This window comes from Fonsecaea erecta (assembly GCF_001651985.1).
Source record: "Fonsecaea erecta strain CBS 125763 chromosome Unknown Scaff11, whole genome shotgun sequence".
NCBI lineage: Eukaryota > Fungi > Ascomycota > Eurotiomycetes > Chaetothyriales > Herpotrichiellaceae > Fonsecaea > Fonsecaea erecta.
The window spans coordinates 983,035-998,949 of NW_017387254.1; the positions used below are offsets into that span (position 1 = coordinate 983,035).

General features: G+C 52.1%; 8 protein-coding genes across 8 annotated transcripts; 5 read left to right on the plus strand and 3 right to left on the minus strand.

The window, feature by feature from the left end:
• Positions 1 to 922: 922 nt before the first annotated feature.
• AYL99_10543 (hypothetical protein) lies at positions 923 to 2,070 on the plus strand (the record flags this gene model as incomplete). The annotated part of the gene is made up of 5 exons (XM_018842049.1): positions 923 to 1,065; positions 1,162 to 1,352; positions 1,429 to 1,551; positions 1,647 to 1,822; positions 1,900 to 2,070. The coding sequence occupies 5 exons, from the start codon at positions 923 to 925 to the stop codon at positions 2,068 to 2,070; spliced, it is 804 nt and encodes a 267-aa protein (XP_018688937.1).
• A 746-nt stretch (positions 2,071 to 2,816) lies between these two features.
• AYL99_10544 (hypothetical protein) lies at positions 2,817 to 4,521 on the minus strand (the record flags this gene model as incomplete). Its single annotated transcript, XM_018842050.1, has 3 exons — positions 2,817 to 3,488; positions 3,546 to 4,188; positions 4,247 to 4,521. The coding sequence occupies 3 exons, from the start codon at positions 4,519 to 4,521 to the stop codon at positions 2,817 to 2,819; spliced, it is 1,590 nt and encodes a 529-aa protein (XP_018688938.1).
• A 1,026-nt stretch (positions 4,522 to 5,547) lies between these two features.
• AYL99_10545 (hypothetical protein) lies at positions 5,548 to 6,755 on the plus strand (the record flags this gene model as incomplete). Its single annotated transcript, XM_018842051.1, has 3 exons — positions 5,548 to 5,577; positions 5,627 to 5,984; positions 6,031 to 6,755. 3 exons carry the CDS (start codon positions 5,548 to 5,550, stop codon positions 6,753 to 6,755), a joined length of 1,113 nt encoding a protein of 370 aa, XP_018688939.1.
• Positions 6,756 to 7,190: 435 nt separating this feature from the next.
• AYL99_10546 (hypothetical protein) lies at positions 7,191 to 7,610 on the minus strand (the record flags this gene model as incomplete). Its single annotated transcript, XM_018842052.1, has 2 exons — positions 7,191 to 7,549; positions 7,595 to 7,610. 2 exons carry the CDS (start codon positions 7,608 to 7,610, stop codon positions 7,191 to 7,193), a joined length of 375 nt encoding a protein of 124 aa, XP_018688940.1.
• Positions 7,611 to 8,388: 778 nt separating this feature from the next.
• Positions 8,389 to 9,051, plus strand: AYL99_10547 (hypothetical protein; the record flags this gene model as incomplete). The annotated part of the gene is made up of 1 exon (XM_018842053.1): positions 8,389 to 9,051. The coding sequence occupies one exon, from the start codon at positions 8,389 to 8,391 to the stop codon at positions 9,049 to 9,051; it is 663 nt and encodes a 220-aa protein (XP_018688941.1).
• Positions 9,052 to 10,350: 1,299 nt separating this feature from the next.
• AYL99_10548 (hypothetical protein) lies at positions 10,351 to 11,676 on the plus strand (the record flags this gene model as incomplete). The annotated part of the gene is made up of 1 exon (XM_018842054.1): positions 10,351 to 11,676. The coding sequence occupies one exon, from the start codon at positions 10,351 to 10,353 to the stop codon at positions 11,674 to 11,676; it is 1,326 nt and encodes a 441-aa protein (XP_018688942.1).
• Positions 11,677 to 11,715: 39 nt separating this feature from the next.
• AYL99_10549 (hypothetical protein) lies at positions 11,716 to 12,447 on the minus strand (the record flags this gene model as incomplete). The annotated part of the gene is made up of 1 exon (XM_018842055.1): positions 11,716 to 12,447. One exon carries the CDS (start codon positions 12,445 to 12,447, stop codon positions 11,716 to 11,718), a length of 732 nt encoding a protein of 243 aa, XP_018688943.1.
• A 731-nt stretch (positions 12,448 to 13,178) lies between these two features.
• AYL99_10550 (hypothetical protein) lies at positions 13,179 to 15,656 on the plus strand (the record flags this gene model as incomplete). Its single annotated transcript, XM_018842056.1, has 2 exons — positions 13,179 to 15,284; positions 15,342 to 15,656. 2 exons carry the CDS (start codon positions 13,179 to 13,181, stop codon positions 15,654 to 15,656), a joined length of 2,421 nt encoding a protein of 806 aa, XP_018688944.1.
• Between the last annotated feature and the right edge of the window lie 259 nt (positions 15,657 to 15,915).

The following is a 15,915-nucleotide window of genomic DNA, read 5'->3' on the forward strand; positions in this document are numbered from 1 at the left end:
ATATTGCCATATATGGCAAGCTCATCTCGGTAACATACTGGCTGCAAGCGGTCCACTGGCATGTCGCAGCTGCGACCACCCAGACTTAACCAGGTCTATCGGATTAGCTTTCGTGTTTCTATGCTCGACGAGACGATAAGGGGTGTATCATGGAGATGGACAAACATCTCTGTTGACAAGGTGGCCGCCGGAGGCCGCTGGTCCCATCGATGCGGCCCTGAAGAAGCATCAATTGACAGTCCCCGAACCGCAAGCTTGACGTTTTCTTCAACACCCCAAAGAATTAGCCTGGGAAACCACATCCAGCCTTCTCCATTTACTGCTGGCATATGTCTCGATTTGGCCGAGGAATTTCCCAATGAAGTATATTGGCAGCGAGCTGCGTTTGTTAGTACGGTCTTCCTCGACCTTGCTTGTTATCTCTTTCATCTCCTCTGCGGCCCACATTCGACGAGAAGTCAGGTTTGTCTCATTCTGTCAAGAGACGCTAGTGATCTGGAAAATCATAAAGGTATGTCCGCGGATGTCGTCGCCATTTCCTCTGTGGAAGGACATTCCACAGCTGCGGTTGCGGAGTTCAAGATAACCACTTCTTCGACAGCTCCGCGGTGCTTGGATCTACTATCCGTCATATCAGGAGGTATCAGGGTTGTGGATGCAGTGGCGTCGTCATTCGGTATCCGGTGGTCGATTGGTGATGAAAACGGTGGATGCCATTCTGAGAAAAGGGGGAACTGAGAGACGATCAGCAAGGAAGAACATCCTGTGCAATATCCCCCCTAGTCCAATGACGGTGTTCTTCAAGTCGATATAATAAGCGACACGGCCAAACAAAGCTTAACATACTCTTTCAAAAAAAATAACCTGCTCAAACCCGAGGGACAAACCATCATCACTCAAATTGTTGATCCAAGGAGACACGATGGAGAAAGAAGCGTCTGACCAGATGGCGCGTATTGCCCGTGAGATTTCCATGCCGCCATCAACGTACGAGAAGATCTACCTCTCGCCGCCCAACAGCGACGTACGGCAGCTGCGCAAGACGTTTGCCAACCCGACTCCTTTGTACGTGTTATTCTCATCTCCTGCTTCAGCCCTAAGATCCTTACCTTGGATTCGTCCTATTGTTTGATGCCACAGGGACTAATGACTCGGCTTTAGATGCCTTCTAGGCTTCATCATGAGCCTGGGGCCTCTGTCCTGCGATCTCATGGGCTGGAGAGGTGCCGGTGGCAACGGATCCTCATCCATCGGCGTCTTCTTCTTCATGGGCGGGCTTCTAATGATCATCGGTGGTGTCGGTGAATTCATCCTGGGAAACAGCTACCCGTTTATTGTCTTTTGCGGCTTCGGTGCGTGAATATACCCGGCCTTTTCTTTACTTGTTCGGAGTTTCTGCAATATCCATGCTGACATGCAGCCTTGAAGGGGGATGGTGGTTGAGCTTTGGCGCAACACTGAAACCTTCCTTCAGTGCGTATGGAAACTACTCTCCTGATCCCGCGAATGCTGCGGCCGGGTTGTCGACCACCGGTTTCCTGGCTGGATTCGGTACGTAAAGCCTCCCCAGGATCGCAAATTCTTCGCTATCATGGAGAGCCATCGGAGACCGGTTTGACTGACATTTGAGATTTCCATCTGTGAAGGGTTCTTCCTCCTGTTCATGGCCCTTTTCTGCCTGGTCTGCCTTGTCTGCGCGCTGAAGCTCAACGTCTGCCTGGTTATCATCCACAGTACCCTGGTGATTTGCTTCTGTCTTCTCACAGGATCATTCTGGCATGCGGCAGAGGGAGGATCAGGAATTGCCTCGAAGCTTCAGGTTGTGAGTTCTTCTCCAAAATATTCCCCCGGTGCAGGCCGACATGGGCTGATGACGAGTGATTGAATGATTTTATATAGGCTGGAGGAGCATTTGGCTTCGTGTCGACGGCCGCAGCAGGATACCTTTTCTTGTCGCAGATGTTGTTGACTGTCGAATTTCCTATTTCTCTTCCCGTGGGTGACCTGAGCTCGGTGTTTGCAAATCCTCGCGGGCTAGTCAAGGGCAAGGAGCAGAGAGATGATCCTTAAAGAATGGGCGATGAAGATCAGTGAGAATACCGCCGATTATGGCATGATAAGAACTACTGGGGGTATGTGCCTAGGTGCTAAAATTGGCACCTAGGGGTCTGCAAACACACAATGTGGTTTGACGGTCGCTGGGACACTAGCATACTCGCACACTCTTTTTCGATCCCTGGCATCTTTGTCCACGGCCACTTGGGTGGCTATTGCTATGCCTATCATTTGGCTCGCTGTATGTTCTGTTGTCGGAGTTTCACCTATACTTGGACCGTAGTCGTAGTTTTGACATGGCGCACCCCGTTTTAAATTGATTAGAGTACGGAACCAACCTCCAATACTACCATCTACGAGTTGCAACGTCGCGCTTAACATGCGGCAAGAGGCTGAGGAAAGCTTTATGGCCCTTAAAAATTCCAACCACAAGTATGTTCTCTTGAGTATGGGTCTCCAGGAGCCATCACACCTTTGTTTTTGTTCTATAAGCTTCTTTCCTCTCATGCTACCAAACTCCAGCATGTTCACGCCGTCGAATAGTCCTGTTGGACGCAGATTGCCTTAGAGCTCTCTTACCGGCAATGGCCTGTAGAACCGTTTACTTTTACCAAGTACAGTTGCAACAAATTGTCATCAAGCCGTAATTCTATCTTTCGTTCTCGAAATCCTACCAAAGGGGCCGAGCCAGAATATCTCTCCATCTCCCTCCATGCGACCTGATCGCGGTTATCTATGAGGATTCGTCCACTCCCTTAACATCAGATGACATAGCGGAACAGCTTGTTCTCCTTGTCCGTCAAGTCCAAGAACTCGACATTCGTGCCGTGGCCGTCCGAGATCTCACCGCGCTCGAGCATCTTCTGCCGCCGCTTGTTCTCCCATGTGTTGAGCACAAAGAAGCCACAGAGGATGAGCACGCTGACGACCCAGAGCACGAGCAGGCTGATCTTGGCATGCTGGTAGAAGGGGGGATCGCGGAACGTCTGGGGCCCAACAAGGTAGGCGACGCCGAGGATGAGGAAGACGATGGAGTTGAGCGTCGTCTTCTTGGTGGTGCCGAGCACGTTGCTCGACAACATGGAAATGACAATGAACCAGGCCGTGGAGCAGCTGCCACTCATGAAGAAGTAGGCGACCAATTGGCCATACTTGCGGTAGAAGTGGCCGTGGTCCCCGAGGCCGATGAACAGGCTGGCACCGAAGAGGGAGAAGAGGCCCGCGAGAATGGCAGCCCCGCTGCGCTGATGCGTCACATCGGCAAGCATCCCAAATCCCATGTTGCAGATGACGCTGATGGCGCCCTGCGGAATGTTGAGGAGAAGAGTCTCCTTCACGGTGAAGCCCAGAGACTTGATGATGATGGACTGCAGGAGCACGAGGCCGGCAGCAGGAATCTGGGACGAGAGCACAAAGGTAACGTACATCCAAGTCTAAGATACGTGTGAGTATCGCATGCAAGCGGGGAGAATTGGGGGCTGGGAACAAACCCTGTAATCGGTTATAGCCTCAATGGCTTGGTAGCGCTTGTACTGCGTCGAGCCAACACCTTGATGGTTGTCTCGCAGCCGTTCGACGGCCTGAGTTCGCTCTTCCTCATTAAAGAACTTGGCAGTCACAACACTGGTAGCCATGAATATGAACATGCAGATTCCGTAGACGATCGAGACGATGCCGGTAACGACGGCCAGGATCTTCCAACTTGAGAAGTTAGCGTCGGGATGTTTCGTCTCTCCATCCACACATCCAAAAGCAATCAAGCCGCCAATCATGGTGGCCACACCGGTACAGCCCGACCAGATGCCGGTCCGGCTGCCATGCTCGTACTTGCGATACCACGCCGCGGTAATGAGGGAGAAGCCGCAGTTGATCGAGGCCTCAAGAGCGCCCAGAATCGTGCGTTGGACCATCAAGCCGGCGAAGTTATGACAGGCAGCCATGCACGTCAGAACCACACCCCAAGCAATGACACAGCACGCGATGTACTTCGACGGCGGGAAGACCTGGAACATGCGGTTGTGGACAGGAGCGAAGACGATGTAACCAGCATAGTAGATTGAGCCGAGCCACGTGTATTGACTGGAGGTTAGGTTGGTCTCCGCTTGGAGACCCATGACACCGGCATAGGAGAGGCTTTGGCGGTTTATGTCAGCCAATGTAGACAGGAATGGGTAGCAAGGAGACCTCTCACACTCCCTTGTCCAAATACTGTAGCACGTAGAGCCCGCACAGCCACGGCAGGACGTGCCAGTCAATCTTCCGGACCAAGCGCTTGTTTGTCTTCTCATCGATCTCCATGGCGACTGCGCTGGCGTAGTTATAGGCGCCATCCGCCCCCTTGATCTCTTTGACGTGACCGACATCGAGGCCCAAATCCTCAGCGGCTTCCTGGATAGCGAGGGTGGGGTCCGCCTCACCAGCCTTCTCATCGACAGCGGTTGTTGCCGCTGTAGGTTCTTTCCCCATAATGAATAGTCGACAGGCAAATGGCAAGGTATATGGAAAAGAGGGTAGACACAGGAGGAGGCTTCCAGCACGGATTTTCTCTATTCCTCAGATCAGGTTGTGGCGCTGCCGAGATGGGTGACCAGTATCTTTATACCCGTTATCAGCAGCAGAACCGCACAAAGACACAACTCGGCAGCAGAACTTAGCAAGGCCGATTGGAATTGCCTATTACTCGGACACCTTGACGGTCGGATGTCTACTGAGTAATAACATGATTTCAAGAGTCGCTCAAGTCCTACCGTTAGAGGCGCCACTGATAAGGACAACAAGGTATTAGTATCCCTTGGTGATCCTTTCTCAAGAAGGTGTTGGTCGACTAGGAATCTGGCCGTTCTCCAAGACTTTCTGGAGCCCAGGGGTCAGGGAGTGCATGGGAGTATACCATACGCCATTCTCGCGTTGACAACGCCAACTGGGGTATCTGGGCATTTGTCCCCTCGGCACATCCGACCGATAGCTGTCGGGAATGATCGATCGGGAAGTCCCGACCCACCTGTGCTGGATGGTCTTGATCAAAAGTGGACAACCGAGACGTAGTCTGCCCTGCTAAACACCTGGCGAGAGGGTGATAGGCAAGGGACATGAGAAGAGGAGGCGTGGGAGGAGGCTGGTCTGCCATTCTGATAGGCAATGCCATGGTGCCAAGGCGACGGCCGATCTGATAGGTGGGCAACGCTAAGAAAGCCACGCGGGGCACCACTGCGCGGGAGATCGGCCCCTTCTACCACTCTTATCCTCTTCCGCCTTCTACTCACCTACTTTATCGAGACGTTGATAACCGCCGTAGCCACCCCTCAGCGCGCTCAGCTCCGATCAGTGGCAGAACTCCATCCCAGCGTCGGCAAACCCGCCGCCTGCTGAGATATAAACGCTATGGCTGTCCTGCCAGGGGCTGTGGCGCCTTGGAAGACCGTGACCTGAGCTTCGGATACCAGTTTAAACATCTCATCGACACACATACTCAATCTGAAGCCCTTTGTCATAATGGGTTCTCTCGGTTACGAAGAAGTTGAGGTAAGCCATCGCTCTATAGGTCCTTCACGCCTCTAACCGGTACATACAGTACGTCCACTACCATGCCGGTGGCAAACGGGGTTCTCGCCCTGTCCTTAGAGGAGCGGCGGCGAAGAAGACGTTCGAGTCCATCCCTGTAATCGACATCTCGGGAATCTTCTCTGACTCTCTCGAGGACCGCAAGAAGGTCGCGAACGAGGTGGGTCAGGCGTGCCGGGAGGTCGGCTTCTTCTACGCCGAGAACCACAACATTCCAGACGAGGTTGTCGACCAGACCTTCGACGCCGTCAAGAAGTTCTTCGCACTCTCGCACGAGGAGAAGATGGAGGTGCATATCCACAAGTCCAAGGCACTCCGCGGCTACGAGCCGCTGTTCGAGACCAAGATGGAGGGTGCTGGCAGGGGAGGTACGTTCGTCCTTTCTCCCCACCACGTGCCTTCAGACTAACCAAGACGCCACGGACGAAGACATGAAAGAGGCCTTCACCATGGGTGATGATGCCACGGAGCCCGAGTCGCAAGCGCTCGGCAGGATCAACTCGACCGGAATAGAACGCAGCAACTGCTGGCCCTCGGCGTACCCCGAGTTCCGACCCGTCATGTACCAATATTTCCGTTCGGTCATGGCCTTGTCCAAGAAACTGATGCAGATCTTCGCCTTGGCACTCGATCTGCCTGAGAACTACTTTGATGCCGCCACATCATTTCCCATGGGTGGCGTGCGCATCCTGCACTATCCGCCCCAACCCGTCCCTAATGGCGCCGACATTGGCCTTGGGGCGCACACCGACTACGACTTCTTCACCCTCGTGCTCCAGGAGTCGGTCGAAGCATTGCAGGTGCTCAACGCCAACGGTATCTGGGTTGACGCACCGCCCCGGCCGCGCAGCTATGTGGTCAACATTGGCGACTTTCTCAGCCGCATCACCAACGACAAGTTCAAGTCGACAGTGCACCGCGTCGTCAACAAGAGCGGGAAGGAGCGCTACTCGATGCCCTTCTTTTTCAGCCCCAACCGCGAGGCCACCCTCGCTACCGTACCCACCTGCGTCGAGGAGGGCAGCAAGTACGAGGAGGTGAACGCCGGCGAGTATTTCCGCGAGCGCCTCATCGCCGCCCGCTACCAACATCCCGCCGCGAAGGCGGCTGCGGCCATGCAGGTCGCCGCAACGGCATGAACATTCTTTATGCCTGTGAACCTCGCTTGTTCTGGGGATGAATGTAAACCGAAAAAATCTAAAATTAAAATTACCATGTGTTGCTTGAGAGAAACACTGTTTTCTATTGTGACTGTCAATCGCCTTGAACTACATCGTCCATCACGACCTTATTCCCACCCATCAAGGGAACAATCTTCCGATTCATGCCTAGAACACTTGCACCTTGTATCTTCCAAGTATGGAAGATATTCTTAGGAGAATGTATCGAGGAAGACAAAACATCGAGGTTTGAACAGGTTCGTTTTGATGGAGTGGGGTCTTATAGTCTATTCTCTGTTATATCTACGCATCCGTCGTACTCGGCTCTTGATTACGCCGCGTAAAGTATCCAATTATTCTCCTTCTCATATTATCTTAGAGCTTGTGATTCCGATATGAAACCCGATGCTCTCTTCACTGACCCCACTGCTTCATCGTCGAGGTCATTTCGAGGCAGTCCGCATTGACTCGTCCTTGGAAAGTCGTATGTACTATGCGGTATTGATTCGCAAGCATGCCTATTCGCAGACTATCTGGGTCAATGCCGGCTTCTTTAGTCCACTTGAGTTTCATCTCCTTCGAGGCGTCTGGGTCAAGCTCGAAGATGACCGGATCATCCCCGGGCCTTTTCCCAGGTATTCTGGGGACGCTTGCTCCGAAGTTCACATGTGTATCGATGTCCACCCCGGCCGTGAACTGCTCGTCGTCGCGGCGTTGCACCAATATGAAGGTCTGGAACAGAGAGGGCAGGTCGGAGCCCCGCGACTTGTTTTCTGTGAGGGTTCAATGAACGTTGCGTTTATAGGCTATGGGCATACCACCATACAACTTCATGCTTTCGCCGTTCTATTCGGAGATACTCAGTCAAGTAGCTGAGCGGGAGTCGTCCATATTGTAAAGTTTTGCTTCTCATCGGCATCTATAGGCCAGTGCGATGACGACACTCCATGTTGAGACTTCAGGGTGTGGCGACATAGAAAAATCAAAACTGATGAACGGCCAACCCAATTCTGGCTGAGGCTTCAGAACGGCAGTTGGTGCTTCTCGAATCGGATACGAACAACTGTTGTAGAGACATGTGGAGCTCACCTTACCAAGTATCACTCTAGCGCCATCTCGGCCATCCTCAACGCTCGGCGAGTTGACGCAGCGAACGAGGCTTTTCTTCAAGTTGCGAGTACCAACGCTGTGTATTCATTCCATTTTTGTAGCGTCGACTAGTAGTTAGTAAAAGCTTAAAGTTAGAGCTCTGATCCAAGTGAGAGAGCGTGTAGACCTGATTGCAGAACACCTTGTCGCCGTCTAGACAAGGACAGGTAGCGAAGGGCGAGTCATAGGTCGATGAGAAGAAGGGGGAGGGGGAGCTGCGTGGTGAGCAGATGGGTTTAAAGCAGCGTGAGTGGGTGACCCCTTAAGTGAGGCCCTGGCCCGTGGGCTGCTCACACTCATCATTCATTGCCAAGGCCGCCGCTGCGATCAAGACACGTCGACTCACTTTGTCCTTTAATATCGATACTTCGGCTCTTACAGCAGCTTGGTCCTTTATTGACCGCAGAATCTTTACCAATTCATCTTGCGCTCGTGTTCACCGCTTTCCTGTGTGACAGGCACCATGGCTTCGACCGACGACGCTTTGGAGACCTACACGCACCTCCCCCTTCATATCGATCCCCAGACGAAACAGATATCGATCCTGTCCTCGGACAAGACACTCCAGGATGCCATCGCCAATATCAATAAGCTCCACACTTCCTTCAAGTCACTTGAGACTCCGAATAATATCCCACCTCCTCCTCTCCCAGTCAACCCCAAACGATCAGGCCAAATCCAAAAGATGCGAGACTCAGCAGTGGCATCCTCACGCAAAGGTCAGCATGCAGATGCAATCCGCCTCCTCGGATTCGGCATAGACATGGCCGCCGCACGGCCCGGATGGGAACCTATGGGACTGGCAAGAGAAGAGCTCGCTTTGATGTATCTGTCTCGTGCAGCTGCCAATGCTGACCTTCAAAATTGGGTCGAAGGTCTAAAAGATGCAGAGTGCAGCCTTGAATGTAAACGAGGCCCTGGCACCGGTCCCAACGGGGAAAAGGTTCCTGGGAACGCGAAGGCATACATTGTCGGCGGAAGATGTCTGATGGAGATGGGACGTTGGCAGGATGCCGTTGAGTGGCTCGAGAGAGCGATCGAGATCGAGGGCAAAGAGGGCGACGATTGTCGCGAACTCATGCGACGGCTAGCGGAATCAAAGAGGCACACAGCAACCAAAGACTGAACGATCAGTGCAGCCCACATCAGTGTTTGATTGCTGCATACCGCAAGCACGGAGACCGCGAAGACTAAAGTCGGGTCGATGTTTCCGGCATGAGACTAGCAACCCAACTTGACTGGGAATCCGCTCGCCACCTGTCGTTCGTCCCGAATCACGATGCATTATTGTATTCGTTTGCCTTCAAGAGAATACTGGTTCTCACAAAAGCGGCGCCAGCACCAGGTATCTAAAAGGGTCGATATTTTCCACCATCTACCCACACACTGGAACTTGGGGAATCGTACTTTGAGGCACCGAGGCTCACTGGATCTTTTCATGGCATACCGACGGCTCCTTTCGCTGCTCGGATACTGACAAGCCTCTCGGAGAGATTACACGCGTCTTTTCCCCTGGCCAAAGGTCCAGCTCAGGGATTATAGCAGACCGTTGCGCACAGGACTTATACACAATGGGGGATCCAGAGCCCCGACGAAGCAGAAGCGGAAATCAACTCCTCACCATTTTTCGCCTTGATTCGACTCTAAACACCATCGCAGTCGAGACGATCAACCTCCTCAATCCACCATGAAGACCCGATATGGAGGTATCGCCCTCTACCGGAACATCAGAAGATAGGAAATTCCGTGGTGTTCTTTCTGGGCCACTAATTCATCCCACAGGACCTCTTCCTTGGATTCGTACTTGCAAAAGCGAGCACATAAGGCAGACAACGGTTTCTGGAAGGTGTGGCTGGGTGAAACCCATCTGCTTCGTGGGTAGTCCGTTCGGTAGTCTAGCCGTCAGCCATGATTGTAACATACCATAGATATAACAAAGTTTCTCGAGGAAGATACCCTCGATCATAGACATTACAGGTCCTGAGACTTCTATTCTGGATGTTAGTCCAGTTTTCATCGATAATTTCTCTACGCAAGATATATTTGTATTTCGGTGAGTGCAAGTCTGGGCCGCGATTGGTGCCGTATTTGCGGATTGTGAGACAAGCGTCCACATCGTCTCTATCGTCAAGGTCGCACTCTGTTTTTGTGGATAATTTACCACTTGCAACAACATGCACGGTATCGGCCTTTGTGAGAACAAATATAGGAACAGCTTGGCAAGGTCAGTTGTAGGTAAAAAAGAAAACTCACCAAAAAAGACAAGGCGGTGAAGGTTGATATCGTGGCGTCAATTTCGAGTTCGACGTACAGAAAGTACCCTTGAGGACGACCCCATGTCAGTACTTCCTGCCAGAGGCAAGGAAGTGGCCCGGGAGAGAATATCAGCAGTGAAGATCAATACGAACTGAGCTACTCTACGATCATGGCAGAAAAGGAGCCGGACGCTGCCACTCCTTTCCAGAAAATTGCTACGGTATTCGACCAATATATCCAGCCTGCCTACGAGGTAGGAGAGATTCGGAAACACTTGTTTCCCGCCGATGCGACAGATGATATGGTTAATCACCAGCCACTCGACGCAAATTTGAAGGTCGAGTATCTCGAAGCTGTTCGGACGAACGTCGCAGCAAGGCGCCGCTACATGGAGGCCGTTGCTCTTGCCGTTCCGGAGGCACCTCACCCAGATTTGCCGTCTCGACTAGCAACGGATCAGAGGGATTTTCTTGATCAGCACCTTGAACTGTCACGCCTGAGGAAACAAAGCGCGCAATTGACAGCCTTGAATGGTGAAGTGAACGCCATTCTATCTTCGTCCGATCTACCAATGGTACCACGGGGGTCCACTACTGTCAACCCCGAAGCTGCAACTGTTTCTTCTGAAAATGGGCAGCAGCAGGATCTTCCGAGGTCCATCATGCAGTCTATCCAGGCTCTCGAAATGGCCTTGGTTTATGCTAGACACGAAGCCACGCAACAGAAGGTATTGCTAGACCAGGCCAAGTCCAGCATGTCGGAGCCTGGGAACGCATCAGACGAGCGACGTCTTGCCGCGTTGTCTGTGGCGAGAAAGATATTGACTATTTGGCTGCAAGAATCTCTGGATAAATGTCAAGAAGGTCCTGATGTCTGGGACGATCAAGTCGTAGACGACGCCCGCCAGACCGACGAAGACGTAGAGGCGCAGATCGAGATGGAATACGAGCAATACCTCGAGGCGCGCCGACAACTTCTCTCTGTTACCGCAAAGCTGAGAGCCCTTCTACCCGACAAAGAAAAGCCGAGAAAAATCGAGGACAACAAGCAAGTGGAGCAATCGTTCGTATCTCAAGCAACCGATCTTGTAAATGCTATCGAACGACGTCTACTCTCGTCCATGCAACAACAGCGGATGTCGTCCTCCCATGTCGCATTGGTGGATGAGCAGATACATAAAGAGTCCACCGCGACCATCAACATGCTTGACCGGCTCAGTGACGAGAGCCAGCTCCTCCAAGCTTTTCCACTTCTCGCTGGCTCCGGACGTTTCGTGCATGCCACGTCCATTTTTGGAGACAAGCAAAAGCACGATGCGAATGTGGGCACCAAAGACGAAGTATCGAAACGACTTGGACCATGGATGTTTGCAGCCGAGGCGGCCGATGTGGCTTCATCAGGCGCAATCGAAAAGCATTTGAAGCAGGGACGGGAGGCTATGGATGAAGCGAGGAGAGGTTTGGCAGCCATACAGCTGAAGGAAGCTCGGATATGAAAAGATTGTTTGGATTTCGCAAATCAAACTCGACTCCACTCATTGCTTCTCATTCTGAGCATAGAAGAAATTCGCGCCTACAACTGTCAAATCATTTTCTTTGGCCCAGTCTCGGACACCATGTCTGGGCTTGCCATAACCCCAGTGCTTTCTATCTGATGGCGGTTCCAAGGTGGAAGCGTCACCTTTCAACAAGACGAAAACATATCGATGAGCGCCTGTTTTTGGCGGTGGACCGGGCGGGAGATATTCCTCCAGCTCTCCAGGTTTGGCTTTCATAACCTGAAATAGTGAGGGAGGCTCAGGGATTGGGGTGGTCAAGTTGGTGAGGATCCAGTGACACATTTCAGACCACTTTGGGTTGTCGTGAGATTTCGCATCGGGATCTGTTAAGACCAAGGTGAAGGTGGAATCCTTGACTCCTTCCGTGCTAGATGGAGGATTTATGGAGTGGAAGGTGAAGACGGGTCGTTTCGACACGGAGTCGACGGGGATGTCGTTGCCCAAGAGGACAGTTTCATGGGATTTTGGGTAGGTGATGTCGAGATAATAGGAGGGCTCAAAGTCATCAAGGACATCGCCGATGATGTCGTGGTCAATTAGGACGTCTCTGATAGTCGATAAGAAGGAATATGATCCATCGGAGGAGGGTTTCCGAAGCTCTCCCTCGGTGACGGGAATCTGAACATCGCTGTTGATCGGATACGTGGAACCCTGGATTGTAAGTAGGAGGCCAGTGATGGCAATTACAAAGCCAGACGTGGGCCGCATGGCTGTAACAATGGTGAAGTGTTGGGATATTGGGAAGAAGCCTGAGGAGATGAGGGTAAGTTCCGAGTAGAGCTCATCTAAAGTAAATGACCTTGTTGTCACTGAGCATGTCGTAATATTGACCCCGCCTCATGTGTTGGCTTCTGGCTAGATTCTTTATTGCTATGCCGAAGCTGTAGCGAGAGATGATCGTAGCCAGCCTCCAGCCACCTGCCGCCACCGGATGGATGCACGACGTCAGAGCTCAGGAACCCCAGGCACCATCGGCTAGTATATGGGCGAATCATTTAATCCAGTGGTCTGACTAAATAGCCAGCGGGCCCTACACACCAGAATTGGTGATGTCTCTGGTATTCACTGCACAGCTGCTCTCGTCATTACATCTTCGCTCCTCATTTCCCGCGAAACCTGCTTTCCTGGGCGACCTGAATTGCCCATCCTCGCATCATGCGCCTGCGACTCGCCGCGTTGCTCCTGCAAACTTGTGCTCCCGTATCCTCCTCCCCCAACGTACGCCAGCAGTAAACATGTGCCCATCGGTGGCCATCTGACCAAAAGCCTCACCACGATCTCGTCTTGTTCCTCACACACTCTCTTTCTCTTACGTCGCAGTGTTCTGTGTCCTACCTGTTATTTAATCACCATTCAGAATAACTATCTGTTTTGGCTGGCAATCGACTTTTCGCCTTGAAAACACCTCTCCTAACCACTTGCGACCGCGGCTATCGACAATGACCACCCTCGGCGATGACCTCCTCCGCACTGTAAACAAGCTCCAAGACCTCGTCTTCAACACTATAGGCAACGACTCCCTTGATCTCCCCCAGATAGTCGTTGTCGGCTCCCAGTCGTCGGGGAAGTCCTCTGTGTTGGAAAACATTGTTGGCCGGGATTTTCTACCACGTGGAAGTGGAATTGTAACTCGTCGGCCGCTGATATTGCAGCTCATCAACATCCCTCCCGAAGATGACGATTCAGATATCAATGGCAATGGCGATGTACACATTCCCCATACGGCAGCCAGCGTGGCAGAACATGGGGAGTGGGCAGAGTTTCACCATATCCCTGGTCGCAAGTTTACCGATTTCAACCAAGTCCGCGCCGAGATCGAGAACGAGACGGCGAGGATAGCGGGCAACAACAAGGGCATCAACCGCCAACCCATTAACCTTAAGATCTTTTCTCCCCATGTCCTCAACCTCACCTTGGTCGATCTTCCCGGCTTGACAAAAGTCCCAATAGGCGATCAACCTTCCGACATCGAGAAGCAGACAAGAACTCTCATCTCCGAATACATTGCCAAACCAAATAGCATCATCCTTGCCGTCTCTCCCGCCAACGTCGATATCGTCAATTCTGAAGCTCTGAAGCTCGCCCGGCATGTTGACCCCATGGGAAGAAGGACTATTGGCGTCCTGACAAAATTAGATCTGATGGATCATGGTACAAATGCTCTGGACATCCTATCGGGTCGTGTCTATCCGCTGAAGCTGGGATTCATCGGTGTTGTCAATCGATCGCAACAAGATATACAGACCAACAAGCCCATGTCTGAAGCTCTCAGATCAGAGGCAGAGTTCTTCAGACACCATCCCGCCTATCGGAATATGGCAACAAGATGCGGGACACAATATCTAGCAAAAACTCTGAACACGACTCTCATGGGGCACATTCGCGATCGGTTACCTGACATCAAGGCGCGGTTGAATACTTTAATGGGCCAAACACAGCAGGAGCTGGCATCTTATGGGAGTAAGCAATTCAGTGGCAAGGAGCATCGCGGATCATTGATCCTTCAACTCATGACCCGCTTCGCGACATCTTTCATCTCCTCTATTGACGGCACATCTTCAGAAATATCGACAAAAGAGCTTTGTGGTGGTGCGAGGATATACTACATCTTCAATTCTGTGTTTGGCAACTCTCTAGAAACCATCGATCCTACACACAACTTGTCCGTCCTCGACATTCGAACAGCCATCCGGAATTCTACCGGGCCGCGACCGAGTCTTTTCGTCCCTGAACTTGCCTTTGACCTCCTGGTGAAACCACAAATCAAGTTGCTGGAGATCCCCAGTCAGCGGTGTGTGGAACTAGTCTATGAAGAGCTGATCAAGATATGCCACACATGCGGATCCACAGAGCTGTCGAGATTTCCGAGGTTACAAGGCAAGCTTATCGAGGTCGTGTCAGATCTGTTAAGAGAACGACTGGGGCCTTGTTCAAATTATGTCGAGTCTCTTATTGCCATTCAACGTGCGTACATCAACACCAATCATCCAAATTTTCTGGGAGCGGCCGCAGCTATGTCTTCTGTCATCGCAAGTAAGAACGAGAAGGACAAGAAAGTCGCTCAAGCCGAGGAGAGACGAAAACGAGAGAAGCAGCGCATGAAGCAACTAGGCGTTAACGGCGCCGCCACACCAGATGAAGAAGACGCCGAACAAGAGGACAAACCTACCTCGTTGCCAAACAGGAAACACCCGACATTAAGCCGCAGCATGTCGCCCGCCGTGGCTCGCGAGCGCGAAAACGGCATGGGCAGCATCTCCGCGGCCACGGGCTCAGCAGGCACGGCGAGGGATTCGTTCTTGAACTACTTCTTTGGAAAGGAAGGCGGATTACCAGGTACCTCTCTACAGGGCAGCCCGGCCGTTGTTCCGTCGTCTGCGTCCGTGGCACAACGACATGCTAGTCACAGCGTCGATCCGAGCTTTTCGCAGAGTATTCGTCGGATGGACCGTGGCAGCTTTACAGATCGATCGCCCGTGTACCCAGCGGCGCTACATGACGACTATGCGCCTGGGTCCGAATATGGCGACTCGAGCTTACTATTCGTATGTTGAATTCCGCCTGTGTCTTCTCGTTTCATTTGCTGACATGGACATATCTAGCCTGAACAAAATGCAGAGCCTGCCCTAACGGAACGTGAAGCCCTGGAAACCGAGCTCATCCGCCGTCTGATCTCTAGCTATTTCAATATTGTCCGCGAAACCATCGCCGATCAAGTGCCAAAAGCCATCATGCACTTACTTGTAAACCACTCGAGGGATGAAGTGCAGAATCGTCTTGTCAGCGAGCTGTACAAGGAGGAGCTCTTTGGCGAGTTGCTATACGAGGACGACGGGATCAAGAAGGAGAGGGAGAAGTGTGAAAGGCTCCTGGCGACATACAAGGAGGCCGCAAAGATCGTGGGAGAGGTTTTGTAGTGGAGGAGTACATGAAAGAAAGAAGGATATACAACAAATCAAGTGGACATTGTGGATTGTTCGACGTGGAGCAACCTGTATCGCATCCTCTTCTCCTCGGTGCGGAAAGAAGAGTCTCCCCTCGACGCGAGTCTCACAGACTCTCATGTGTTGATGTATCTATGTATCCAGCTCAGACTTTGGGCTCTCCCACTGCTGACGGACTGGCCTGTAAATTGATCATACCACTACTGTCACGAATACCTCAACATCAGCCTCT